Source organism: Athene noctua, chromosome 34 (genome assembly GCF_965140245.1).
Source record: "Athene noctua chromosome 34, bAthNoc1.hap1.1, whole genome shotgun sequence".
NCBI classification, from domain to species: domain Eukaryota; kingdom Metazoa; phylum Chordata; class Aves; order Strigiformes; family Strigidae; genus Athene; species Athene noctua.
This window is the reverse complement of record NC_134070.1, coordinates 1,288,969-1,316,203: the sequence shown is the minus strand read 5'-3', so window position 1 is coordinate 1,316,203 and position 27,235 is coordinate 1,288,969. Positions and strand designations below refer to the sequence as shown.

Sequence of the window (27,235 nt, the reverse complement as noted above, 5' to 3'; positions counted from 1 at the left end):
GTAACTGCCCCCCCCCCCCCCCGGGCCCCCTGGTCCCGCCCCCGCCGCAGAGGCCACGCCCCCAACTCACCCCGCTGCTTGCGCTCAGGACACGCCCCTTTCCCCACCTAGGCCCCGCCCCAACCGCTCCCGTCCATTTAGCGCGGCCCCGCCGGTCCTAAACCACGGCCCCTCGCCTCAAAGCCACGCCCCTCGCCGGCCGGACCGCCTGGCGGGAGCGGCCCTGAGCGCCAAAATCACGTGACGCGGGAAAAAAAGAAAAAAAAAAAAACAAAAAAGGACCCGCCGGCCCGGCCTCTCGCAGCGGATTGGTTGGCGGCGGAACGAGGCGGGGAGCGGCGATTGGTGGAGAAGGGGAGGGAGAGGCGGGGCGACGGCGGCAAGGTGGACGTGTGGTGATTTGGCAGCGGGGAAGAACCAATCAGAGCGCGGCGCTGGGGGCGGGGTTTCCGGTTGTGCTTCAGGGACCGCTGCGCTGCACCATGACTTGGGGGGGGGGGGGTGGATGGGTGTTTCCTCAAGGTCTTTTAATTAATTTCTGGAGAGTTAACTAACAAACTGACCGACCACCTGCAAAACACCCTGGGGGGCTCCGCCAAGATGTGAGTGAGGGGTTTCTGGAGGGTTTGGGGGGGGTTTAGGAAGGGGGGAGATGGGAAATGGGGCGGTGGGGGGGAGTGGGGGGCTTTTGGGAGGGACGTGACGGGGTTCGAGGAAGTGGGAGAATTTTGGGGGGATGTGGGGGCGATTTGGGGGGGTCTGAGGTAGTCTGGGGGCGCGGGAGAGTGGTTTGGGGTCTGGAGGGGCTTTATGGGGGGGATCGGGGCCTTTCTGGTGAAGCTGTGGAGGGTGGGGGCACCCCACGCCAACTAGGAGTAGCCCTCCCCACCCCCAAATCCCATCCCGCCCCACTTTTTATCTGTTTTTACACATTCTGAAATAAACAAAAATCCCCTGTGGATGGCCCTGATTGGTTGCTGGCGGTCATGTGTGCCGTGGGGGGGGAAATGGCGGCGCCCAGAGGGGACCGGCACCTTGTACGGCAGCATGGCGGCGCCCATGCGGGCGCACTTCCGGGCGGGCGGGCGGACAAGGCTGCGGCGAGGGCTCGCGCATGCGCAGTGCCAGAGCGGGAGAGGGACGGGGGTTTAAAAACCCGAATTAATCTGGATTAGAGGAAAAATAGAGGAATTTGAGTAAATACATACATAAGCTTCCCCAGTACTTACACATACACGCGTTAAAATATGTTTTTATCCTTTTATCTTTACACTCCAGCATCGATTCCACCCGAATTTAATAAAAACGGTGCTTTCGCAGCTCCGTTACCCGTTTTACTTTATTTTTGCCCCAGTTTGAGCACCTCCTGCTCCTTTCTAAACCCGTTTTTCCCGTGAATTGGCGGGGGAGTGTGGAGTTTAGGGAATTGGGGTGTCTCAATGCTGATGGCATTAAGCCAAACCCTTCCTGCTCCCCTCCAAGGGCTTTTATTCTCTAATATTATTTTTATTATTATTTTAATGTTTATTTATTGTTTTATTTAGTTTTTCTTTATTATTTCTATTTATTATTTCGTGTGAAAGACTTGACCTAAACAAGATTTATTGATTGATTTTATTTATTAAGCTTCATTATCTTATTTTTTATTTCTTGAGGTAAAACGGAGGATTTTTTTAGTATTATTTTAAGATTTTATAGTTGGGTTAGGGCGGCAGAGAGCCCACCGCCTCCCCAGACCCCCAGGCTCCCCATGTTTTGATAAATATAATATTAATCATTATAATTAAATATTATATGATGGATACATTTTTTATTTTCATTAAGAATTCGCCCTCCAGCCCCAGGACTGCGGGTTCTGTACCAGAGATGGGGCTCAGGCTCCTCTCCCTCCCGGGGCCGGGCTGGAGTCCCCTCCCTGCGCCTCGTACCCGCCTCAGCCCCCGCGGCCGGTGGCCACACGCAGCCGAAAGGTCGCCGGGAAGCACCGGGGCCCGGCCCGGTCCGGAGCCGCCTCCTTTGGCTTCGGGCCGCGTAATGGCGGCGGTTCCCTCCCTCCCGGCCGCCGTAGCGCCGCGCATGCGCAGTAACGACCCACCGGCGCCATCTCCGCCTGCGCGCTGCAGCCTGTCCGCCCAGTCGCCACTCGCCCCCGGCGGCGAGGGCGGTCGTGATGGGCCGGTACCGGGCCCGGCCCGGCTTCCCTCTCCACCGCGCTGGGACCATGGCGGGAAAATGGCGGCGCCTAGGCCTCGCCGTGCGGCAGCATAGCGGCGGGATCCCGGATGAGAAGCGCTTCTCTGATTGGTCGCCTCGCCGTTAACCCCGCCCTTCCGTGTACGGTGGAATGGCGGCGCCCGCTCGGTGTGGCGGAGCTCTGGCGCCGGGACGGGCCGAGGAGGCGGATGAGCGGCGGGGGGCGACGGGTCCGTATTGGGGTGCAGAGCCTGGGGGTGGGAAATGAACGGCTCTTCGGTGAGGTGAGAAACGGGGTGTCACACCCCCTGCCCCCCCCCTCCCCGGAGTGTCCCCTCCTTGAGGTGTCACCTCCCCCCGCCTTGGGGCCACCCTCCCCCTCGTGTGGGTCCCACAGTGGCTCCCCTTTTCCTCGTCCCCCTCGGCACCGGGTGACAGCGACACCCTTGGGGACATCTGGCTCCGTGTCGTCTCGCTCTGGTCACCCCTTGGCATCTCCGTGTCACCCCGCATCTCCTTGTCACCTCAATGTCCCCCCAGGGTGTCCCTACCCCCCCCCCCATCCCCTCAATGTCCCCCCAGGGTGTCCCTACCCCCCCCCCCCATCCCCTCAATGTCCCCCCCAGGGTGTCCCTACCCTGTCCCCCCCCCATCCCCTCAATGTCCCCCCCATCCCCTCAATGTCCCCCCCATCCCCTCAATGTCCCCCCCATCCCCTCAATGTCCCCCCCAGGGTGTCCCTGTCCCCCCCCATCCCCTCAATGTCCCCCCCAGGGTGTCCCTGTCCCCCCCCATCCCCTCAATGTCCCCCCCAGGGTGTCCCTGTCCCCCCCCATCCCCTCAATGTCCCCCCCAGGGTGTCCCTGTCCCCCCTCATCCCCTCAATGTCCCCCCAGGGTGTCCCTATCCCCCCCCCATCCCCTCAATGTCCCCCCAGGGTGTCCCTGTCCCCCCCCATTGCTTCAATGTCCCCCCAGGGTGTCCCTATCCCCCCCCCATCCCCTCAATGTCCCCCCAGGGTGTCCCTGTCCCCCCCCATCCCCTCAATGTCCTCCCCAGGGTGTCCCTGTCCCCCCCCATCGCTTCAGTGTCCTCCCCAGGGTGTCCCTGTCCCCCCCCCATCCCCTCAATGTCCCCCCCAGGGTGTCCCTGTCCCCCCCCCATCCCCTCAATGTCCCCCCCAGGGTGTCCCTGTCCCCCCCCATCCCCTCAATGTCCCCCCCAGGGTGTCCCTGTCCCCCCCCATCCCCTCAATGTCCCCCCCAGGGTGTCCCTGTCCCCCCCCCATCCCCTCAATGTCCCCCCCAGGGTGTCCCTGTCCCCCCCATCCCCTCAATGTCCCCCCCAGGGTGTCCCTGTCCCCCCCCATCCCCTCAATGTCCCCCCCAGGGTGTCTCTGTCCCCCCCCCATCCCCTCAATGTCCCCCCCAGGGTGTCCCTGTCCCCCCCCATCCCCTCAATGTCCCCCCCAGGGTGTCCCTATCCCCCCCCCATCCCCTTAATGTCCCCCCCAGGGTGTCCCTGTCCCCCCCCATCCCCTCAATGTCCCCCCCAGGGTGTCCCTGTCCCCCCCCTTCCCCTCAATGTCCCCCCAGGGTGTCCCTGTCCCCCCCCCATCCCCTCAATGTCCCCCCCAGGGTGTCCCTGTCCCCCCCCCTTCCCCTCAATGTCCCCCCAGGGTGTCCCTGTCCCCCCCCCTTCCCCTCAATGTCCCCCCAGGGTGTCCCTATCCCCCCCCCTTCCCCTCAATGTCCCCCCAGGGTGTCCCTGTCCCCCCCCCATCCCCTCAATGTCCCCCCCAGGGTGTCCCTGTCCCCCCCCATCCCCTCAATGTCCCCCCAGGGTGTCCCTTTGCCCCCCCCCCCCCCCAACGCCGAGCCAATTTACCCCCATTACCCCCCACCCCGGGGGCTGTCTCCGAGTTTGGCTCTTCCCAGCCTGAAAGAAAAAAGGAAAATCCTGAACCTGCTGCTTTTACCTGTAAAAATCCCGGATTTGGGGGCTTTCCGGAGCCGTTCCGCCCTCACACACACAAAGCGAGACGAAAATTTGTGGCTTTGGGTGTTCTTTGCCCCCCCCCCCACCCCTCGGGGTCTGCATGGGCAGAAAATAAAGAAAAAAAAAAAGACGAAAAAAAAAAAAAAATCTCTGTCTGTGGATCCTTTGGGGTCGGTCCTGGGAGGGTCAGAACAGCGCAGGGGCCATCGGGGGTTGGTTGATTAACTCATTTGTTTAATTGCATTGAGGAAAGGTGGAATTAGGGAAGTTGGGAAAGTTGGAACTTCCCTAATTCCAATTTTTATAACTTTACTGATGAATTCCACGTTTCCTAATTTATTCCAACTTTCCTAATTAACTCCAACTTTCCTAATTAATTCTAGTTTTCCTAGTTAATTCCAACTTTCCTAATTCCAATTTTTATAGCTTTCCTAATTAACCCCAGCTTTCCTAATTAACCCCATTTTTTCTAGCTTTCCTAATTAAGTCCAACTTTCCTAATTCCAACTTTTGAACTTTCCTAATTAATTTCAACTTTTCCATCTTTCCTAAGTAATTCCAACTTTCCCACCTTTCCCAGTTAGTTAGTTAACTCCACCTTCCTTTCCCAGTTAGTTAGTTAACTCCACCTTCCTTTCCCAGTTAGTTAGTTAACTCCACCTTCAGGACCTAGCAGGGTGTAACTGCCTGCGCTTTCTCCTTCCCTAGAGGAGCGAGAGGTGGCTTTGGGGGGGGGCGGCTGCTCCCCCCGTTCCTTCAAATCCCAAAAAATAAGGAAAAAAATGGAGGTTTTTGTCGCTCTGGGGTATTTTCCTCCCTGTAGGAGCAGCTGAAGCTGGCGGGGGAGTCGCTGCGGGGCCCGGCAGCCACTGCACGACGCAGCTCGGCTGTCCCAGTCCCGATCAAATATCGCTGGGTAAATTCAAAGAAAAAAAAAAATTTTTTTAAATAATACATATATATAATTAAATCAATCAATTCGCTGTGGGTGTTTTCTAACCATCCCTGGTGGCCACGCCCCCGCGGGCCCAGGCCACGCCCCCCCGGTCGGCCGTTGCAACGGTCGGCAGCGGCCTGAGCGTCCCCCGTCACGTGACGCGGGCTCGCGGCCGATTGGTTCGGCGGCGCGACGGGGACTAGCGGCGATTGGTGGAGACGCGCGTGGGGGGCGGGGCGACGTTTCAAAGCGGCATCGACCAATCAGCGAGCGGCGCTGAGGAGTTTGAAGAGACGCGGAGGGAAATGGCGGCGGCGGCGCCTCCGGCTCCTCTCAGGGGTGGTTTGGCGGCGCCCGGCGGCGGCCCGACCCTCTCCCGCCTGCCGGTGCGCGGTGCCCGGCTCAAGCGCCCCGCGGACACGCAGGAAGCGGCGATGGCGGCGGCGATACCCGAGCAGGTAACGGTGCGGCCCGGAGTCCCGACCGGGCCCCCGCCGCCCGGTTCGGCCTCACCCCGTTTTTCCTCCCTCACAGAAACGGGCCCGGCCCGGTCCCGTTGCCTCCATCAAGGCTCGATCTACCCGTGGCGGCCGTGCCCCGCTCAAAGCCCTCAGTGTGGCGGCGGTGTCTAAGCCAGGTACGGGAACACCGGGAGGGCGTTACCGGGCTGGGGGGAGCGGACAACCCCCGGTATCCCCAACACCCTCCACCGTATCCCCGTAGGTGCTCCCGCGCCGGTAACCGGCCCTCCCCGCCCTAAACGAGCGGCTTGGGATCTAAAAGGACAAGTGAGCGACTTACGGGAAGCGTTAAACGGTTCCCGGGAGAAAGCTCGGGGGTTGGACGGGGAAAACCGGCAGCTCCGGGAACAGCTGGAAACCCTCCAACGGGATCTACGAGAGCGGGAAACCCGGGAGAGCGACCTCAGCCACCGCTTGGAGTAAGCACACACAGCCCCCGAACCCCTAAAAAAAATCAGGGCGTACCCCTCGCTGATTTTTTTTTTTTTTTTTCCGTTTAGAACCGTCAGCGCAGAGCTGTTGGTTTACCGGGAGGAATCGCAACGGTGGCGGCGGGAGGCGGAAGATTTAACGGTGAAAAACCAACAGCTGGAGGAAGGGGCAGAACGGAGCAACCGGGAGCTGAGGGAGGCCAAAGCCAAGGCGCAGGATCTGGCCGCTCGCCTGGGGGAGAAAGAAGTAGGTTTGAAGGGGGGGTGGCTGCTCTCTGTTCTGCTTCAAATTGAAAAAAATATCCAAAAAAAAAAAAAAGAAAAAAATGGGGATTTTAAATTTTTTTTTTTCTCCCCGTAGGAGCAGCTGAAGCTGGCGGAGGAGTCGCTGCGGGGCGAGGCAGCGCAGGCAGCCGAGCTCCGGGCGCAGGCAGCTGCCCAGGACCAACAACTCCACTGGTTGGAAATGGAACGGCGACGGCTCCACAACCTCGTCCAGGAGCTCAAGGTAAAGCCCAAAGAACAATTTAATTTTTTTTCTTTTGTGTGAAAAACCCATCCAAACCCCCCAAATCCCCATTGTTTTGGGTTTTTTTCCCTCCTTTTCCCAGGGTAACATCCGTGTTTTCTGCCGCGTGCGGCCGGTGCTGCCCGAGGAAGAGGAGCGGCAGAAGAATCTGGACCATCTCCACTTCCATCCCCATGACAACACGGTGCTGGTGCTTTCCAAATCTGAGGAGGTGAGTTGATATTGGGGGGGGGCTCCCCCCCTTTTTTTTTTTTTTTTTTTTTACCCCAATTTGAGGGAGCTGAGGGTGTCTCCACCACTACCAAAGCGTTAGTCCCCCTCTGAGCTGAATCCGCTTCTAAAAATAAGACTTTAAGGATAAAAGGGGGAGTGGGGGCTTCTGCTTTGGGAGAGGGGGTGAGGACAGACTCAGGGACACCCCAAAAACCTTTTTTTTTTTTACCCCTCAAACAGTCTCACGTGGGGCGAGAACGTCGAGGCGATGTCCGTTACGACTTCAGCTTCGACCGTGTCTTCCCCCCGGCCACGTCGCAGCAGGAGGTGTTTGAGGAAATCGCGATGCTGGTGCAGGTGAAAGGAGGGGAAAAAAAAAAACAACAAACATTTCCCTTCCCCAAACCCTCAAAATTATGCCCCGAACCCTTAAATTTTTCCGTTTTCCCCTCGCAGTCGGCGCTGGATGGGTATCATGTCTGTATTTTTGCTTACGGACAAACTGGAAGTGGGAAAACTTACACCATGGAGGGGCCAGATGCGCTGGATCCCCAAACCAGGGGCATGATCCCACGAGCGGTGCGACAGGTTTTCCAGGGAGCCCGAGAATTAGCAGAAAAAGGCTGGGAAGTGAGTTAAAAATTTTTATTTTTTTTTTTTAAATTAATTTTTAAGGGGTTTTGAGGAGGACTAGGCATGATGTTGGCCGACAGTATGGTTTCACCGCCAGCTTTTTGGAGATTTACAACGAAACTTTACGGGATTTACTGGCCGCTCGGCCGGAACGTGGAGCCGAACTGGAAATCCGTCGGGTCAGTTCGATTAGTGAGGAGCTGCACGTCCCCAACCTGCGCCGTGTCCCTGTCACCTCCGAGGAAGAGGTAGAGGGAACCCCCTTCCCCTTTAAGTTTAAAGCTTAGATTAAGGGGTGTTGTTTTTTGGGGGGGGGTAACGGGGTGTTTTTGTCTCCAAAAATAAGGTGCTGGGGCTGCTGCAGACAGCGGCTGCCAACCGGTCGGTGGCTCGGACCAACCTGAACGACCGCTCGTCTCGTAGCCACTGTGTCTTCCAGCTCCATATTCAGGGTTTCAACCCCGTCCGGGACCTGCGTTGTGCCTGTGAGTAGATTTGGGGAGCTGTTTTTTTTGGGGGGACACACACACACACCCCCCATTTGGATGGGGGAGCCTTTAGGAGGTTCTTGGTTTGAGGGAAGGTTTTTCTGGGCCACCCAGTTTTGGGAGGATTATTTAAAGGACACCACCCCCCCTAATTTGGGAGCATCTTTGAGAAGTGATTTTTTGGGGGGAGGTGTCTCAAAATGGGGGAACCCTTACGTGAGCCTTTAGGGGCCCCCCCCCCGTTAGAGGCTTTTGGTATGGGGTGAGGTTTTAGGGGGCGCTACTTTGGGGGAATCCCCTGGTTTTGGGCCACCTGAGCCCTTTTGGAACCCCCCCACTTTGCAGCCATGGGTTTGGGGTGATGCCTTTGGGGTCTCACCTTTCAGCAATATAGTTTTGGGGGTCCCCCCTTTAAGCAGCCAAATTTTGGAGTGACTCCTTTAGGGGCCTCATTTCCAGGACTGTGGGTTTGGGGCCGTTTATTTCAGGTGACCCCTCTTGTGACCAGAGGTTTGGGGTGATGCCTTTGGGGTCCCGCCTTTCATCACCATAATTTTGGGGTCCTCCCTTTCAGCGCAACAGTTTTGGGGTCCCCCTTTTAGCCCCCAAATTTTGGGTTGACTCCTTTAGGAGCCTCATTTTCAGGACTGTGGGTTTGAGGCCATTTATTTCAGGTGACCCCTCTTGCAGCCAGAGGTTTGGGGTGAGCCCTTTTATTTAGGTCCTTGGGTTAACCCTGGTTTTGGGGTGACCCCCCGCCCCCTTTTTTTTTTTCCTTCGTCCCCCAGCGGTGCTGAGCCTGGTGGATCTGGCGGGCAGCGAGCGACTGGACAAGTCGCTGTCACGGGGAGAGCGGCTGAAGGAGACGCAGGCCATCAACACCAGCCTCTCCACCCTGGGGCTGGTCATCATGGCCCTCTCCAACAAGGTTTGAGGGGGTCCTTTGAGTTTGGGGGGGGGCCCTGAGATTGAAGGGGGGAGGTCTTTAAAACCCCGCCCATTAATTTTTGGGGTCCCCACAGGAGCCCCACATCCCGTATCGTAACAGCAAGCTGACCTACCTCCTGCAAAACTCCCTGGGAGGCTCCGCTAAGATGTGAGTGAGGGGGGTTTGGGGGGGCTGAGGGGATTTGGGGGGGGGGGTTTGGGGGACCCCTATTGACACCCCAATGTTGTCATGTGCCCCCCCAATAGGTTGATGTTTGTGAATATTTCCCCCTTGGAGGAGAATTTCTCCGAGTCCCTCAATTCTCTGCGCTTCGCCAGCAAGGTTTGGGGGGGGTCAGGGGCGTGGTTAGGGGGGCGGTTGGGAGGGTCGGGGCAGTTTTTGGGGGGATAGGGGGGTGGTTGGGGGGGTCAGACTGTTTTGGGGGGTCAGGGGAGATTTTGGGGGGGATGGGGGGCGGTTGGGTGGGTCAGAGGTGGTTTTGGGGGGTCAGGGGTGTGGTTAGGGGGGTGGTTGGGAGGGTCAGGGGCGGTTTTTGGGGGGATAGGGGTGATTTTCAGTGCCGTTTGGGGGTGATGTGGTTTGGGGGGGCCCTTCGGGGGTCCAGGGCTCCCTCCAAAACCCACCCCCCTCTTCCCCACAGGTGAACGAGTGCAGGGTGGGCACAGCCCACGCCAACCGGAAGTAGAAACCCCCCACGTGTGTGTCCCCCCCCCCCCGCTACGTGTTCCCCCCCCTTCTGTCTTTGCTATTTTTTAAATGTTGTTATTTTCTTTATTAAATAAAAGATCCTCTTAACGGATGGGAATGATTGGCTGCTAATGGTCACGTGTCCCTGGGGGAAAATGGCGGCGCCCACAAAGCAGCCAACGCTGGGAATGCTGTGCGCTGATTGGCTGGGCCGGTCGTACGGCAACATGGCGGCGCCTGCGCGGGCCTTAAAGGCGCAGCGGCCTCGGCCCTTTATTGGGGGGGGTATAAGGGGGGGCTATAGGGAGTGTGGGGGCCTATAGGGAGTGGGGCTGGGGTCGTATACGGGTGTTTTTGTCCCCAAAATGGACATTTTTGTCCCCAAACGGGGTGTTTCTATCCCCCCCCCAAAATAAATCATTTCATTCCCAGGTGAAAATTTCCAGTCCTGCCCCCCCCCCCCCCCCCCGAAATTAATGATTTACCATTAAAACTGGGGCAGAAAATAAGAATAAATCCAGCCCCCTTCAGCATAATCTATAGGGGGAGCGTTTCCCTCTCCCGTGGAGCAGTGAGGGGAAAATTACATTTATTTTTTAAAATAATTTGATGCTTTTAGATGTTTTTTTGTCAGGAAATCAACGGAAGCGGAAAGTATCGACGCCCTTAACCCCTGTGAATTCATCATAAACATCACAATCGGGTTTTGATATAAATAATTAAATTTAATAGAGTTAAGAAATTAATAAAATAAAAATTAATATAAACTCTGGCAGGTTTCCATCTCCTTTCACCTTAGTCCTTCCCATTTTGGGTGGAAAAGAGCAATATTTAACTGATCTTAAATTTAAGAGGATGAACAGTGGCGTTGAGGCAAAAGAGCCACATTATAGTGCCCCCGGTTCAAGATATTTTGAGTTTTGCCTCAAACCTGCAAATTTTGGGGTTGTTTTGCTTTTAAAAACTCAGAGTTCGTGTGCATTTTGTAGCTAGGAAAAATGTTTTATTTATTATAGTTATAATATATTCCCCTGAGAAACTCACCTTGAATGAAGGCACGATGAGAAGTTTCCTCACCAAATTGCTGCAAATGACCCCAAACCTCGCAGCAATTTCTCTGCTTTCGGCCTCAAAATCTGGATTATAGCAGAAAAATAATAAAAAAAGTGAATAAACATATCCAAACCCAAAAATACTTACACATACACCTGTTAAATTACATTTTTCTTTTATCCATTACTCCACAGCACCATGTTGCACCCAAATTTATTAAATACGGTACTTTTGCAGCTCCCAGAGCCATTTTCCTTTAGTTTTACCCCAATTTGAGCACCTCCTGCTTCTTTTTTTTTCTGTCCTCCCGCCCCAATTTTTTTCCCCTGTGAAATTAGGGGAATTTAGGGAATTGGGGTGTCTCAAGGTGGCATTAAGCCAAACCCAAACCCTTCCTGCTCCCTTCCATGGGCTTATTTTTATTTTTTTAAATTTATTTTATTTAATTTTTATTTATTTTTTATTTATATTTTTTTAAAAATATCTTATTTTTATTTCTTATTTTATTTTTCTTGTGAAAGACTTGACCTAAACAAGTTTTATTGATTGATTGATTAAATTTCATTATCTTATTTTTTCTTTCTTGAGGTAAAACGGAGGATTTTTTTAGTATTATTTAAAGATTTTATAGTTGGGTTAGGGCGGCCGAGAGCCCACCGCCTCCCCAGACCCCCAGGCTCCCCATGTTTCGATAAGTATAATATTAATCACTATAATTAAATATTATATGATGGATATAATTTTTATTTTCATTAAGAATTCGCCCTCCAGCCCCAGGACTGCGGGTTCTGTACCAGAGATGGGGCTCAGGCTCCTCTCCCTCCCGGGGCCGGGCTGGAGTCCCCTCCCTGCGCCTCGTACCCGCCTCAGCCCCCGCGGCCGGTGGCCACACGCAGCCGAAAGGTGGCCGGGAAGCCCCGGGGCCCGCTCCGGGCTCGGCTCCTCCCGGTCCGGAGCCGCCTCCTTTGGCTTCGGGCCGCGTAATGGCGGCGGTTCCCTCCCTCCGGCCGGCCGGCGCCGCACTGCGCATGCGCCAACGCGCCGCTCTAAAGAAGCGGACGGTGACGGGCGCCTCTCGGCCGCCTTAGCGCCGCGCATGCGCAGTCACTATCCCGCCATCTTCTCGGCCGCCGTAGCGCCTGCGCGCTGCAGCCTCTCCGCCCGGTCGCCGCTCGCCCTCAGCGGCGAGGACGGTGCTGATGGGCCGGTACCGGGGCCGGGCCTTTCTCACCTGCCCCCTCGTCTTCTCTCTCGTCCCTTCCGCGCGGTGAAGAGGGAGGGGCGGAGGGCGGCCGTGACGTGCTCCCGTGGCGGGAAAATGGCGGCGCCCAGGGACCGGGACCGTGGGTCGCTACCGCTCCCTCGCCGTGCGCCAACATGGCGGCGTCGCCGCGGGATCCCGGATGAGAAGCTCTTCTCTGATTGGTCGTTTCGCCGTTAACCCCGCCCCTCCTTGTACGGTGTCATGGCGGCGCCCGCTTCCCCCGGCCCGACCGATGGCGGCGCCCGCTTCCCCCGGCCCGACCGGGCCCCACTTCCGGTCCTGCGCAGTAGGGCGGCGGCGGCGGCCGCTCGGTGTGGCGGCGCTCGGGCGCCGGAACGGGCCGAGGAGGCGGGTGAGCGGCGGCGGGGGCGGGCGGGGCGCGGCCCGCGGGGGGCGGGGCCAACCGGCGGGCGGGGCTCGAGCGGGGAAGGGGGAGCGACCGGTAGGGGAGGGGGGGGATAGTTGGGGGCACCGGGGGCACCCGAGAGGTGGGGGGACACCGGGGGGGGGCGGGGAGCCGGGGAGGGGCGATAGGAGTGGGGGGAGGGGAGTATTGGGGTGGTAAGGGGGGGGAGGGGGGAATTGGGGTACAGGGCCTGGGGTGGGGGTGGGGGGGAAATATTGGGGTGTAGAGGCGCGGGGGAGGGGAGGGAGTATTGGGGTGCAGAGTTGGGGGAGGGGCAGGAGGGAATATTGGGGTGTAGAGTTGGGGGGGAGGGGGAGTGTTGGGGTACAGGGCTCGGGGGGGGGATTTTGGGGTGCAGAGCTGGGGGAGGGGGGAGAACTGGAGTGCAGGGCCTGGGGAGGGAGGTGGGAGGGAATATTGGGGTGTAGAGTTTGGGGGGAGGGTGGTGTTGGGGTACAGGGCCAGGGGGGGGAATTTTGGGGTGTAGAGTTAGGGGGGAGGGGGAGAATTGGGGTGCAGGGCTCTGGGGGAGGGGAGTATTGGGGTGTAGAGGCAGTGGGGAGGGGGGTGTGGGGTACAGGGCGCGGGGGGGGGGAATTTTGGGGTGCAGAGATGGGGAGGGGAGTATTGGGGTACAGGGCCTGGGGGGGAAAATATTGGGGTGTAGACATTGGGTGAGGGGGCAGGAGGAAATATTGGGGTGTAGAGGTGGGGGGTCGATGGGAAGTGTTGGGGTACAGGGCGTGGAGGGAGGGAATTTGGGGTGTAGACGTTGGGGGAGGGAGGTGTTGGGGTACAGGGCTCTGGGGGGGAGAATTTTGGGGTGCAGAGCTTGGAGGAGGGGGGAGAGGGAATTTTGGGGTGTAGAGGTTTGGGGGGGAGGGGGGAGAATTGGGGTACAGAGCCTCGGGGGGAGGGATATTGGGGTGTAGACTTGGGGGGGTGTCGGGGTACATGGCTCTGTGGGGAATATTGGGGGTGCAGAGCTGGGGGGAGGCAGCAGGAGGGAAAATCGGGGTGTAGAGGCAGGAGGGAGGGGAGTATTGGGGTACAGGCTCTGGGGGAGGGGGAAAGGAAATATTGGGGTGCAGAGCTTGGGGGGGTGAGGGTTTCCAGCAAGTATTGGGGTGTAGAGCTGGGGGAGGGTGGAATCGGGGGGTGCAGAGTCAGGGGGACTGGGAGGAGGGGGGAATTATTGGGGTGAAGAATCTGGGGGGGGGGGGGGGTGGCTGGGAGGGGTCAGAGCAGGTGTTGGGGTGCAGGGCTGGGCGAGAGGGAGTTTTGGGGTGCATAGATTGGGGTGTCTAATAAATATTGGGGTGCAGAGCCTCGGGGGGGCTGGGGGATGCACAGGGAGTTTTGGGGTACAGAGATGGGGGGCAGCAGGTGCTGACACCACACACCCCCCCTTTCTCCCACAGGCCCCCCCTGTGAGTCACCCACATTTGGGGGAACGGGGTGTCCCCCCAACTGGGATGCCCCCGCGCCCCTGAACCCCGCCCCCCCCAGCCATGGCGACCCCCCACCCCAGCGGCATCATCGTGCTGGATGACGAGGACGAGGGGGTCCCTCCCCCCCCGGGGGTCCCGACGCCCCCCGACCCCCCCCCCAGCACTTCTGCACGCCCCCCCGGGTCCCCCCAACCCAATGGGGGACCCCAGGCAGCCCAGGGCCCCCCCAGAGTGGGGGAAAGGGGGGGGCAGCTACAAGGCAGAAAATGAGCGGCTCTTCGGTGAGGTGAGAAACGGGGTGTCACACCCCCTGCCCCCCGGAGTGTCCCTCCTTGGGGTGTCACCCCGCCCCCCCCCCTTGGGGCCACCCTCCCCCTCGTGTGGGTCCCACAGTGGCTCCCCCTTTCCTCGTCCCCCTCGGCACCGGGTGACAGCGACACCCTTGGGGACATCTGGCTCCGTGTCGTCTCGCTCTGGCCCCCCTTGGCATCTCCGTGTCACCCCACATCTCTTGGTCACCTCAGTGTCCCCCAGGGTGTCCCTATCCCCCCCATCCCCTCAATGTCCCCCCAGGGTGTCCCTGTCCCCCCCATCCCCTCAATGTCCTCCCCAGGGTGTCCCTGTCCCCCCCCATCCCCTCAATGTCCCCCCAGGGTGTCCCTGTCCCCCCCATCCCCTCAATGTCCCCCCCAGGGTGTCCCTGTCCCCCCCCATCCCCTCAATGTCCCCCCCAGGGTGTCCCTGTCCCCCCCCCATCCCCTCAATCTCCTCCCAGGGTGTCCCTGTCCCCCCCCCCCATCCCCTCAATCTCCTCCCCAGGGTGTCCCTGTCCCCCCCCCCCATCCCCTCAATGTCCCCCCAGGGTGTCCCTGTCCCCCCCCCCATCCCCTCAATGTCCCCCCAGGGTGTCCCTGTCCCCCCCTTGGCATCTGCATTTCACCCCACATCTCTTTGTCACCTCAGTGTCACCCCCTTGGGTGTCCCCAGCCCCCCCCAATCCCCTCAGTATCCCCCCAGGTGTCCCCATTCCCCTCAATGTCCCCTCCTGGGTGTCCCTGTCCCCCCCCTCATCCCCTCAGTGTCCCCCTTGGGTGTCCCTGTCACCCCCCACATCCCCTCAGTGTCCCCCCAGGGTGTCCTTGTCCCACCTCAATGTCCCCCCCTGTGTGTCCCTGTTCCCCTCGCTGTCCCCGTCCCCCCTCCATCCCCTTCCGTGTCCCTTTGTCCCCTCAGTGTCTCTATGTGTGTGTCGTCCCCCCCCTCACCCCTTTTCTCCCCCCTCCCCGCAGTTCCTGGAGCTCTGCACTCGCCTGACGGAGGAGCACCCCGAGGTCATCCCCTTCCTCTCGGGCCGTCACCAAAAGCCAGCCCCGATTTTTTAATTTCGGCCGAATTCCGCAACATTTTGAGCCGTTGTCTGAGCCGAGTCCGGACGCGCCGTAACAAAGTTTACGTCTACATCAACGAGCTCTGCACCGTCCTCAAAGCCCACACGCTCCGGCGCAAACTCCCCCTCGCCTCCGCCCCCTCCGCGGCCGCTCCCTCCTCACCGTCACCGCTGCAAACCCCCGTTTCCCCCCAACCTCCTTCTTCTTCCCCACCCACCGCCACCGCCGCTCCTTCTTCTTCTTCTTCTTCTTCTTCGTCTTCTTCCTCTTCACGTCCTCCCGGTGGTTCCAAACGTCAAATCCGTTATTTGGGAAAATCTCCTCCGCGTTTACATGGGAGAAATCCGCCGGTTGCAAGAACGCGAGTTGGATTTGGCCGAATTAGACAGCGAGGACTCGGACTTACCTGCAGGAAAGTCGCCTCAAAGAGGAAAATGATGCGGATTTTCGAGCGCCTTTGTCAACTCAAACAGTGCAGCAGCCTGACGGGCCGCGTCATCGAGCAACGCATCCAATATCGCGGCAACCCGCTACCCCGAGGTCAACCGACGCATCGAACGCTTCATCAACCGCCCCGAAGCCTTCCCCGATTACACCGATATCCTCAAAGTCATCCAAAAAGCCAGCGCCCGCCACAGCTTGGGCCTTGGCTCGAAGGCAGATGGAGAGTATGGCTCAAGATGCTTTCAGAGAGGTTGGCAATCGCCTGCAGGAGCGACGACACCTCGATTTGGTTTATAACTTTGGCAGCCACTTGACGGATCAGTATCGGCCGGGTAAGGGGCTGGGGTGGGGGTCACGAGGGCTGGTGGAGGTCTTGGGGGGGCGATGGAGGTCATGGGGTGGAGGTGGAGGTCCTGGGGGAGTGATGGAGGTCATGGGGTGGAGGTGGAGGTCATGGGGTGGGAGGCAGAGGTCATGGGGTGGAGGTGGAGGTCCTGGGGAGTGATGGAGGTCATGGGGTGGAGGTGGAGGTCATGGGGGAGTGATGGAGGTCATGGGGTGGAGGTGGAGGTCATGGAGGAGTGGTTGAGGTCATGGGGTGGAGGTGGAGGTCATGGGGGGGTGATGGAGGTCGTGGGGGACTGGTGGAGGTCATGGGGGAGTGATGGAGATCATGGAGGGTGATGGGGGTCGTGGGGGATTGGTGGAGGTCATGGGGGAGTGTTGGAGGTCATGGCAGGGTTGTGGAGATCATGGGGTGGAGGTGGAGATTGTGGGGAGTGGTGGATCTCAAAAGGTGGTGATGGAGCTCGCAGGAAGGTGATGAAGCTCACAGGGATGTGGTGGAGGTCTCGGGGGTGATGGAGCTCAGGGGGTGGTGGTGGAACTCACAGCAGACGGGCGGAGCTCATGGGGGGTGATTGAGGTCACGAGAGCGTGATGGAGCTTACGAGGGTGTGAGGGCACTCGTGGGGCAGTGGTGGCTCTCAAGACGTGATGATGGAGCTCCTGAGGGGCTGGTGGAGCTCACAGGGGAGTGGTAGAGCGGACAGTGGAGTGGTGGAACTCTCGGGGTGATGGAGGTCATGGGGGGCGATGGAGCTTACAGAGGGGTGATGGACCTCAGGGGCGTGATGATGGAGCTCACGGGGTGGGTGGGTGTGATGGAGGTGGTGGAGAAGTGATGGAGCTCATGGGAGGGTGATACAGCTCGTAGGGGGTGTTGGAAGAGTGCTGAAGGTCATGGGGAGGGTGGTGGAGCTCACGAGAGAGTGATGGAGCTCACAGAGGGATGGTGGAGCTTGTAGAGCTCCCCCATTGTGTTGGAGCTCATGGAGGGTGGTGGAGTTCATGGGGAAGGTGGTGGAGCTTGTCAAGAGGTGGTGGAGCTCTTGGGGGGTGATGGAGCTCACGGAAGGGTGACAGAGATGGTGGAAGGGTGCTGGAGCTCGTAGAGGGGTGGCGGGAGCTCATGGGGTGGATGGTGGAGCTCATGGAGAGGTGGTGGAGCTCGAGGGTGATGGAGCTTGTAGGAGGTGGTGGACCTTGTAGAGGGCTGCTGAACTCTCAGAAGGATGGATGGAGCTGGTAGAGGGTTGTGGAGCTCATTGAGGAGCACTGGAGCTCCTGGAGAGGCGATGGAGCTCCTGGAGAGGCGATGGAGCTCCTGGCAGGGGCGATGGAGCTCCTGGAGAGGCGATGGAGCTCCTGGAGAGGCGATGGAGCTCCTGGAGAGGCGATGGAGCTCCTGGAGAGGCGATGGAGCTCCTGGCAGGGGCGATGGAGCTCCTGGCAGGGGCGATGGAGCTCCTGGAGAGGTGATGGAGCTCCTGGCAGGGGCGATGGCGCTCCTGGAGAGGCGATGGAGCTCCTGGAGAAGCGATGGAGCTCCTGGCAGGATGATGGAGCTCTGGAGAGGCGATGGAGCTCCTGGAAGGGGTGATGGAGCTCCTGGAAGGGGTGATGGAGCTCCTGGAGAAGCGGTGGAGCTCCTGAGGGGAGATGGAGCTCCTGGAGAGGTGATGGAGCTCCTGGCAGGATGATGGAACTCTTGTAGAGGTGATGGAGCTCCTGGAGAAGCGATGGAGCTCTTGAAGGGGTGATGGAGCTCCTGGCAGGATGATGGAGCCCCTGGCAGGGTTGATGGACCTTCTGGAAACAGTGATGGAGCTCCTGGAGAGGTGATGGAGCTCATGAAAGGTTGATGGAGCTTTTGAAGGGTGCTGGAGCCCCTGGGGGGGGGCTGGATCTCAGACTCTGGCTCACGGGGGAGTAATTTGTGGTGGTGTCAACCATCTGCTGCCCCCTGACCCCCCCCCCCCCGCCCCCCCTTTTTTTTTTCTCCCCCCGCAGGGACGGATCCGGCTCTGGTTGACCCGAACTGGCCAAACGTCTCCGTAAGAACCGGACGGTGGCCTTGACCCGTCTGGACAACGTCATCTCCCACTACGCCCAACTGCAGGACGAGAGCGAAGAGGAAGAGCGCGGCGCAAACGGGCAGCCCGGCAACAGGGAACCCCCCCCGCCGCCGCTGCCCCCCTCGGGGGGTCCCCCACCACCCCCTACCCCCCCAGTTGAAGCTGGAGGGGACAGGGAGGGGGTCAAGGTCAAAGCCACCTTGAGACCTTCCATCCCGCAGAGCCAGGAAGGGAAGAGCCGAGAGGAAGAGTCGGAGGATGAGGAAGACTCCGAGGAAGAGGAGGAGGAAGAGGAGGAAGACGACGACTCCTCCGAGGCCGATGTCAGCCAGGGCAAAGCCGAGCAGGAGGAGGACGAGGAAGAAGAGGAGAAAGCCAAACGCGGTGACGAAGGCAACGAGGCGGCCCCCGCGCAGGGTGAGCGACACCGTGACGGGGACCCTGGGGACGTGTCACCCCTCTTAACCCCCCCCCCCCAGCAAAAAAAAAAATGTCAATGTGTCCATCCCGTCCCCCCCCCCCTACCCCCCGATTCCCAGGCGATGCCGGTTCGGGTCCGCAGAGCCCACGGCGACGTTTGTCACCTCCCGACCCCCCGGCGGTGCCAGCGCCGCGCCCGCTGTTCGCCGAGGAAGAGGAGGAGGTGACGAAGGCCGCCCCCCCGACTTGGAGCCCCCCCCACCCCGAGCTTTTCGTCCTGGAGATCGAAACGTTGCCTTTGGAACCCGGCGAAACTCCCCCAGTTTCTCCTCAACCTCCCGGTGCTTCTGAGGCCACCCCGAAAACTGCCCCCTCCTCACCACAACCTTCCGATACCCCCCCCGCGCTGCCGCCGCCCCCCCCCCCGGCCCCCCCCTCCCCAGAGGCCGTATCCTCTCGGACTGTGGCGGAGGAACCGGAATCGGTTGGGGGTCGGTACCCGCTTTGGACTCGTCCCTCCCCTTCAAAAATCGACAAACGTCCCCCCCCCGCCCCTGAAAACTCCCTCAGATCGCTAGAAAATGGGGGGGGGGGACAGGGGGGGCACCACCATCAGCTCCACCAGCTTTAATGGCAGCACTGAGCTCCCACCCCCCCGCAAACGGAGCCGGCTGGACCTGCCCCCTGGTGTCAGGTGGGGGCCGGGGGGGGGGGGGGGGGGCTAGGAGGGGTTTGAGGGGTCCTGGGGGGGTGTGGGGGGTATCTAGGGGGTCTGGAAGGCGTTGGGAGTACTGGGGGGGGCGTCTAGGGGGGGTCTGGGGGTCCGGGGGGGGGATATAGGGTGTCCTGGGGGGGGTTGGGGGTCCTGGGGGGGGGTCTGTGAGAGGTCAGGAGGGTCCTAGGGAGGGTTTGGGGGATTTAAGGGTTCTGGGAGGGGGGCTTGGGGGTACGGGGGGAGTCTAGGGGGGGTCTAGAGTTCCTGAGGGGGGGGTGTTTGGGGGTCCTTGAGGAGGATCTAGGGGATCCTGGGGGGGTCTGGGGGTACTGAGGGGGGTCTAGGAGAGGTCTGGAGGGTCCTAAGGGGAGCTTGGGGGTCCTGGGGGGGGGTAGGGGTACTGAGGGGGGATCTAGGGCGTCTGGGGGGGGGTTGGGGTTAGTGGGGGGGGGGTCTACGAGGAGTGCTAAGGAGGGTCTGGGGGTACTGGGGGGGGTCTAGGGGTCCTGGGGGCATTTGGGGGTACTGGGGGGGGATCTAGGAGAGATATGGAGGGTACTAGGGGGGGTCTAGGGGTCCTGGGGGGGTCTAGGAGAGGTCTGTCGGGGTCTAGGGGTCCTTGAGGAGGATCTAAGGGGTCCTGGGGGGGCTTAGGGGTGCTGGGGGGGGGGCTAGGAGGGGTCTGGAGGATCATAAGAGGGGTTTGGGGGTCCTGGGGGGGGTCTAGGAGAGGTCTGGGGGTGCTGGGGGAGGATGTAGGGGGCGTTTGGGGGTCCGGGGGGGGTTTTAAGGAGTCCTAGGGGTGGTCTGGGGGGCTTCTGGGGGAGGGTTGTGTGTCTTTGGGGGGGTCTGGGGGTGCTGAGTAATGGGGTTGTGGGGGTTAGAATGGGATGGGGGGGTAAAATGGGTTTGAGGGGGATAGAACCATATGGGGGGGGTGTAGAATAGGATTGGGGGGGTAATGGGGTCCGGGGGTGGGACTGGGGGGGAGGGTAATGGGGTGTGGAGGGGGGAGAATGGGCTGCAGGGGGTAACGGTACTGTGTGTCCCCCCGTCCCCCCCCTCGGTAGCCCCTGCATTGAGGTGCACAGCGTGGGCTCAGAGGAGGAGGAGGAGGGGGGGCCCGGGGGGCTGCCCCCCCGCCCCCGCCACAGCCCCCTGCCCGACTCCACCCGGGCCGACTCCCCCGGGAGGGACCTGGTGAGCAGCTCCCAGGGCAGCCCCCGCCGCCTCCCCCACAAGGCCTGTAAGGTGAGGGGGGGCCCTGGGGGGGTCCCGTGATCTCCTGGGGGGTCCCCAACCTGTCTTGGGGGTCCCTGGTTTCTCTTGGGGGGGGGGGGGGGTCCCTTGTGCTCTTCTGGGGGTCCCTGGCCTGTCTGGGGGGGGCCCTGTGTTCTCTGGGGGGGGGGTCCCTGTCTTGTATTGGGGGTCCCTGGCCTGTCCAGGGTGGGGGGGGTCCATGTCCTCTTCTGGGGGTCCCTATCCTGTCCGGGGGGTCCTTGTCTGTCTTGGGGGTCCCTGGTGTCTCTGGAGTAGGGGGGTCCTTGTCCTGTCCTGGAGGGAGCACTGTGATCTCCTGGGGGGGTCCGGGGGGGTCTCTGGTCTCTCAGGGGGGGCCCTTGTCCTCTTCTGGGGGTCCTTGGCCTGTCCTGGGGGTCCCTGGCCTGTCCGGGGGGGGCCCTGTGCTGTCCTGGGGGTCCCTGGCCTGTTGGAGGGGGGGGGGGTGTGTCCTTGCCCTCTTCTGGGGGTCCTTGGCCTGTCCTTGGGGGTCCCTGGCCTGTTGGGGGGGGGGGGGGTGTCCTTGCCCTCTTCTGGGGGTCCCTGGCCTGTCTGGGGGAGGCTCTCTGCTCTCCTGGGGGGTCCTGTATGTCCCTGTCCTGGTCCTGACGGTCTCTGTCCTTTCCTGGGGGTCCCTGTTCTGTCCTGGGGGGGTCCCCAAAAATGCCCCTTGATGTAGGGGGGCGTCCCTACCCTGCCCTGAAGGGTTTTGGGGGGTCCCTGTGCTGTCCATGGGGGGGTTCTGGGGTCCCTGTCCTGCTCCTGGGCATCCCCATCCTGTCCCACCCCTCCCCTGGGGGGGTCCCGTATCACAGGGACCCTCCCCAGCTTTGGGGGACCCCTCAGTCACAGCCCCCCCCCCCCCCCCCCCAGACCAGCGTGGCGACACAGTGTGACCCCGAGGAGATCATCGTCCTTTCTGACTCGGACTAGCCCCGCCCCTTTTCGGACTAGCCCCGCCCATTTCTCGGGCTGATCCCCCGCCCCCTCTCCGGACTGGCCCCGCCCATCCCTTCGGACTGGCCCCGCCTCCACCCAATAAAGTTCCGTTTTGTTACTGCGCCGCCGGCGCGGTCCCTTTAAGAGCCGCCCCCCCCCGCCAGGCTCCACCCCCTCCACCCCGCCGCGTAGGCGGGGCTTCAGGAAGGGGCGTGGGGGGGTTTTAGGGGGTGTGGCTTACGGCGCCTGTGCGGCAGCGCTCGCCCCGCCCCTTTCCCCGGGGTGGCGATGACGTAACGAGGGGGGCGTGGCCAGGCGGGTTTAAAGGGGCCCCGGGGTGGGGTGGGGGGGCGCACATACATGTGGGCCGCGGCCCCTTTAAGGCGGGCGGGGGCGTGGCGAGGCGGGGCGGGGGGGGGCGGTGGGGGAGCGCCAAGATGGCGGCGGCGGCGCCCTGAGCCCCAGAGCGCGGGTGAGCGGGGGGGCGGGGCGGGGGCGGGGCCGCCCGGGACGGGGGTACCGGGGCGAAGGGGGGGGGGGGGGGGGGGCTATAGGGGGTGTGGAAGGACCCGGGGGGGGCTATAGGGGCTGGGGGGGGGCGGGGGGTGGGATCGGGCTGTAGGGGGGGCAGGGGCTGGGGGGGCTGTAGGGGCGTCTATAGGGGCGGGAGCTCGGGGGGGGCTGTAGGGGCTATGGGGGTGTCTGTGGGGCAGGAGCTCTGGGGGGGCTATAGGGGCTGGGGGTACGGGGGGTGTTTAGGGGAGTCTATAGGGGCTGGGGGGGGTATAGGGGCGTCTATAGGGGCTGGAGCTCGGGGGGGGCTGTAGGGGCTATGGGGGAGTCTATGGGGCAGGAGCTCTGGGGGGGCTGTAGGGGCGTCTATAGGGGCTGGAGCTCGGGGGGGGCTGTAGGGGCTATGGGGGAGTCTATGGGGCAGGAGCTCTGGGGGGGCTGTAGGGGCGTCTATAGGGGCTGGAGCTCGGGGGGGGCTGTAGGGGCTATGGGGGTGTCTGTGGGGCAGGAGCTCTGGGGGGGCACTAGGGGCTATAGGGGCTGGGGGTACGGGGGGTGTTTAGGGGAATCTATAGGGGCTGGGGGGGCTGTAGGGGCGTCTATAGGGGCAGGAGCTCTGGGGGGGCTGTAGGGGCTATGGGGGGGTCTATGGGGCAGGAGCTCTGGGGGGGCTGTAGGGGCGTCTATAGGGGCAGGAGCTCTGGGGGGGCTGTAGGGTCTGGGGTACAGGGGTGTTTAGGGGAGTCTATAGGGGCTGGGGATTGAGCGATGGGGGGTGTGAGAGCACAGGGGAATCCATAGGGGCTGGAGCTCGGGGGGTGGGTATGGGGGCTATAGGGGGGGTGTAGGGGAGTCTATAGGGGCTGGGGCCTATAGGGTGGGGTGTGGGGGGGTCAGGGTGGGGGCTATAGGGTCTCTATAGGGGGCAGCCGTGGGGCTGGGGGGTGTTTAGGGTCTCTATAGGGGGCAGCCGTGGGGCTGGGGGGTGTTTAGGGGCTCTATAGGGGGCAGCCGTGGGGCTGGAGGGTGTTTAGGGGGTCTATAGGGGGCAGCCGTGGGGCTGGGGGGTGTTTAGGGGGTCTATAGGGGGCAGCTGTGGGGCCGGGGGGGGTTTAGGGGCTCTATAGGGGGCAGCTGTGGGGCTGGGGGGTGTTTAGGGGCTCTATAGGGGGCAGCTGTGGGGCCGGGGGGGGTTTAGGGGCTCTATAGGGGGCAGCCGTGGGGCTGGAGGGTGTTTAGGGGCTCTATAGGGGGCAGCTGTGGGGCCGGGGGGGGTTTAGGGGCTCTATAGGGGGCAGCCGTGGGGCTGGGGGGTGTTTAGGGGCTCTATAGGGGGCAGCCGTGGGGCTGGGGGGTGTTTAGGGGGTCTATAGGGGGCAGCTGTGGGGCCGGGGGGGGTTTAGGGGCTCTATAGGGGGCAGCTGTGGGGCTGGGGGGTGTTTAGGGGATCTATAGGGGCCGGAGGGGAGCTGAGGCACAACCAGGGCTGAGTTCAGGGGGGCGGCGACGGTTTGGGGCAGAATTAAAGGATTTTGGTAAAGACGCGGGGCTGGGGGGGCGGGGGGGGACACACGACACATTGGGGGAAAAAGAAAGAGATTTGGGGATAATTTGGGGCGGATTTTAGGGATTTTGGTCGCCAAGTTGGGGCAGAGTTGAGGGGTTTGGGGGAGAATTGAGGGATTTTGGGGAAGATTTGGGGCAGAGTTAAGGTTTTTGGTGACCAAGTTGGGGTAAAATTAAGGGGTTTTGGTGAACCAAGTTGGAGTGGAGGTGTGGGGATTTGGTGAAGGTTTTGGGGGAGAATTAAGGGGTTTTGGTGATAATTTGGGGCGGAATGAAGGGGTTTTGGTGAAGATGCTGGGGAAGAATGAAGATTTATTTTTTTTTGGTGGCTGATTTGGGGCAGAGTTGGGGAGATTTGGTGAAGATTTGGGGGAGAATTAAGGGGATTCGGTGAACGATAGAGGCAGAATTAATATTTTTTGGTGGCCACGTTGGGGCAGAATTGAAGGGAATGAGGGAAGAATTTCAGGTTTTTGGTGAAGATAGAAGTAAGATTTTTTTTTTTTGGTGGCCAAGTTGAAGCAGAATTGAGGGGATTTGGGGGAGAATTTGGGGATTTTGGTGAAGATAGAGGCAGAATTAAGAATTTTTGGTGGCCACGCTGAAGCAGAATTGAAGGGATTTGGGGGAGGATTTGGGGTTTTTGGTGAAGATAGAGGCAGAATTTAAATTTTTTTGTGGCCATGGAGCAGAATTGAAGGGATTTGGGGGAGAATTTGGGGATTTTGGTGAAGATAGAGGCAGAATTAAGAATTTTTGGTGGCCACATTGGAGCAGAGTTGAAGGGATCTGGGGGAGAATTTCAGGTTTTCGGTGAAGATAAGAGGCCAAATTAATATTTTTTGGTGGCCACAGAACAGAACTGAAGGGATTTGAGGTAGAATTTCAGGATTTTGGTGAAGATAGACACAGAATTAAGAGTTTTTTTGTGGCCACGGAGCAGAATTGAAGGGATTTAAGGTAGAATTTCAGGTTTTTGGTGAAGATAGAGGCCGAATTAATATTTTTTGGTGGCCACGTTGAAGCAGAACTGAAGGGATTTGAGGTAGAATTTCAGGATTTCGGTGAAGATAGACGCAGAATTAAGTTTTTTTGTGGCCACAGAGCAGAATTGAAGGGATTTGAGGTAGAATTTCAGGATTTTGGTAAAGATAGACGCAGAATTAAGTTTTTTTGTGGCCACGGAGCAGAATTGAAGGGATTTGAGGTAGAATTTCAGGTTTTTGGTGAAGATAGGGGCAGAATTAATATTTTGGGGGGGGGGCCACCTTGGAGCAGAATTGAAGGGATTTGGGGCAGCATTTGGGGATTTCGGTGAAGATAGAGGCAGAACAAAGCCTTTTTTCGGCGGCCATCTTGGGGCAGAGGATCGGGCGTTCCGCGGAGGCGTCGGGGCGACCGGGGGCCCCCCCCTCTCTCTAACCCGCCCCCCCCAGGAGCGTCGCCGCCGGGGCAGCGCCATGGAGGCCTCGTGCGGCGGCGGCGGCGGCGGCCTGGTCCACGTTGACTTCCCGGAGATCACCAGCGCCTTGTTGGCCAACCTCAACCAACAACGGGTGGAGGGGAAACTCTGCGACATCTCCATCCACGTGCAGGGCCGGGTTTTCCGCGCCCACCGCGCCGTTTTGGCGGCTTCTTCGCCCTATTTCCACGACCAAGTTCTGCTGAAGAACATGACCTCCATCGTCTTGCCCAGCGTGATGGATCCCGGCGCCTTCGAAACCGTCTTGGGTTCGGCCTACACCGGCCACCTCTCCATGGCCCCCGAGGAAATCGTCAACTTCTTGACGGTTGGGAGCGTCCTCCAGATGTGGCACATCGTGGACAAGTGCACCGAGCTCCTCAAAGAAGGTCGGGCCGCCCCGGCGCCGCCGGGTCCTTCCTCGTCGTCTTCGTCCTCGTCTTCCTCCTCTTCCTCCTTGCGCGCTCACTCCAGTCGCACCAGCGACAACCAGTCGCCCAGTAGCAGCAACTACTTCAGCCCCCGGGATGCTGCTGAAGGGAACGAACCCCCCAAATACCCACCTCGGGGGGTCGCCGAGGAGGTGGGGAAGGGAGGAACCGGGGATCTACTGGAGGGGGAGGAAGGCAGCGAGGATGGTGACGGCGGCCGACGTCCCCTCTACGTCCAACCCAGCATCGTTCCTCAAAAGCAATGGGTCTACGTCAAGCAGGAGTGGTTGCAGGAAGACCTGGTCCTCACCTGCGAGGAAGATGAGGACCCGGTGGAAGGACCCGCCCGGGGGGGGAGCGACGGGGGCCCCTCCCGCCCTCCCGCCGCCTCCGCCCCCCGTCCCGCCGCCCCTAAGCTGGAGGAACAAGTGAACTTCTGCGAGTCCTCCGAGGATTTCCCTTCGCCCTACGAAACCTTGGAAGACGCCGGCGGCGCCGGTTCCTTCCCGCCTCGTTCCCTCCTCCCCATGGACATGCAAGGCAACCAAATCTTGGTTTTTCCGCCCCAAACGCCGGTGGAACACGGCGCCGTCCAACTGGCGGCGGCGGCGGCCGACGGCAACAAGATCTTCATGTGTCACTGCGGCAAGGCCTTCTCCCACAAGAGCATGAGGGACCGTCACGTCAACATGCACCTCAACCTCCGCCCTTTCGACTGCCCCGTCTGCAACAAGAAGTTCAAGATGAAGCACCACCTCACCGAGCACATGAAGACCCACACGGGCCTCAAACCCTACCAGTGCGACGTCTGCGCCAAGAAATTCATGTGGCGCGACAGCTTCATGCGACACAAAGGCCATTGCGAACGGCGACATCGCTTGGCCGGGGTCCTCCCGCCTCCCCCCGGCCTCCCCGGGGTGGCCAAGAAGGAGCAAGGGTTGGGAGGAGGAGGAGGAGGAGGAGGAGGAGGAGGAGGAGGAGGCGGAGATGGGGACTGGGGGACGTTGCGGGAAGGTCCTGCCGCTGGGGGGTCGCCTCGAGGTGGGGGGGAGATGGGGTTCGCCGGGGGGAAGATGTGAGGTGGGGAAAGAGGGGTGGGGGGAGATGGAGGAGGAGGAAGGACTTGTGGGGTTGGGTGGGGCGCGTCGCGTTGGGGGGTCTGGGCCCAGGTCCCGCGTGGAAAAGTGGGTCCTGTACGTACCCAGGTGTGGGGGGGGGGTCCCATCTCCACGGGGGCAAGGGGGTCTCGACACATCTGGATGCACATCTGGGGGCCCAACATATCTGGGCATTTGGGTCCCACCACATCTGGGGGCCCCGACACATCTGGAGAAATTGGGGCCCGTCCCATCTGGGCACCCGGCTCCCATCGCATCTGAGCCTCCAGGTCCCACCACATCTGGAAAATTGGGGCCCACCACATCTGGAATATTGGGTCCCACCACATCTGGGCACCTGGGTCTCATCACATCTGGAAATATGAGTCCCGTCACATCTGGAAGTTGTAGTCCCACCACGTATGGGCACCCGGGTCCCATCACATCTGGAAAATTGGGTCCCGTCACATCTGGGCACCCGGGTCCCATCACATCTGGAAATTTGGGTCCCATCACATCTGGGCACCCGGGTCCCATCACATCTGGAAATTTGGGTCCCATCACATCTGGGAAAATGTGTCTCATCACATCTGGAAATTTTAGTCCCGTCCCATCTGGAAGATTGGGTCCTACCACATCTGGAAATGTGGGTCCCATCACATCTGGAAAATTAGGTCCCATCACATCTGGAGATTTGCGTCCCACCACATCTGGGCATCCAGGTCCCATCATGCCCGGACAAGTGGGTCCCACCACATCTGGGCACCCAAGTCCCATCACATGTGGATAACGGGGTCTCATCGCGCCAGATG

The 27,235-nt window shown here is 60.5% G+C and overlaps 3 protein-coding genes and 1 long non-coding RNA gene across 8 annotated transcripts; 3 read left to right on the top strand and 1 right to left on the bottom strand.

The window, feature by feature from the left end:
* The first annotated feature begins 2,242 nt into the window (after positions 1-2,242).
* KIFC1 (kinesin family member C1) lies at positions 2,243-9,636 on the top strand. Of its 2 annotated transcripts, none has more exons than XM_074930613.1 (14): positions 2,243-2,477; positions 5,663-5,765; positions 5,852-6,068; positions 6,150-6,327; positions 6,442-6,588; positions 6,692-6,820; positions 7,063-7,179; positions 7,279-7,452; positions 7,536-7,703; positions 7,802-7,940; positions 8,732-8,871; positions 8,966-9,039; positions 9,138-9,213; positions 9,533-9,636. In XM_074930613.1, exons 1-14 carry the CDS (start codon positions 2,283-2,285, stop codon positions 9,575-9,577), a joined length of 1,902 nt encoding a protein of 633 aa, XP_074786714.1. In that variant the 5' UTR covers positions 2,243-2,282; the 3' UTR covers positions 9,578-9,636. The 2 variants fall into 2 exon arrangements, with proteins under 2 accessions (XP_074786714.1, XP_074786715.1); XM_074930614.1 differs by lacking the exon at positions 2,243-2,477 and adding an exon at positions 5,005-5,586.
* LOC141972663 (uncharacterized) lies at positions 6,183-12,123 on the bottom strand. 4 transcript variants are annotated; one of them, XR_012635426.1, is made up of 6 exons: positions 11,427-12,123; positions 10,624-10,715; positions 7,856-7,938; positions 7,345-7,445; positions 7,069-7,170; positions 6,183-6,312 (listed from the first exon to the last, which is right to left on the bottom strand). It is a non-coding gene; the product is annotated as an uncharacterized LOC141972663 (long non-coding RNA). The 4 variants fall into 4 exon arrangements; XR_012635425.1 differs by having other exon boundaries at positions 6,200-6,312; positions 7,052-7,170; XR_012635428.1 differs by having other exon boundaries at positions 6,200-6,312; positions 7,052-7,170; positions 11,864-12,123.
* An 11-nt stretch (positions 12,124-12,134) lies between these two features.
* On the top strand, positions 12,135-21,477 carry DAXX (death domain associated protein). Its single transcript, XM_074930467.1, is given in 17 exon segments — positions 12,135-12,248; positions 13,724-13,993; positions 13,995-14,039; positions 15,043-15,112; positions 15,115-15,452; positions 15,454-15,540; positions 15,542-15,565; positions 15,567-15,665; positions 15,667-15,786; positions 15,788-15,917; positions 17,938-17,961; positions 17,964-18,067; positions 18,070-18,131; positions 18,178-18,419; positions 18,542-19,046; positions 20,208-20,388; positions 21,244-21,477. Coding segments are annotated over 16 exon segments (2,316 nt in total). The 5' UTR covers positions 12,135-12,248; positions 13,724-13,813; the 3' UTR covers positions 21,349-21,477.
* A 306-nt stretch (positions 21,478-21,783) lies between these two features.
* On the top strand, positions 21,784-26,405 carry ZBTB22 (zinc finger and BTB domain containing 22). The gene is made up of 2 exons (XM_074930466.1): positions 21,784-21,826; positions 24,870-26,405. The coding sequence occupies exon 2, from the start codon at positions 24,894-24,896 to the stop codon at positions 26,403-26,405; it is 1,512 nt and encodes a 503-aa protein (XP_074786567.1). The 5' UTR covers positions 21,784-21,826; positions 24,870-24,893.
* The last annotated feature ends 830 nt before the right edge of the window (positions 26,406-27,235 follow it).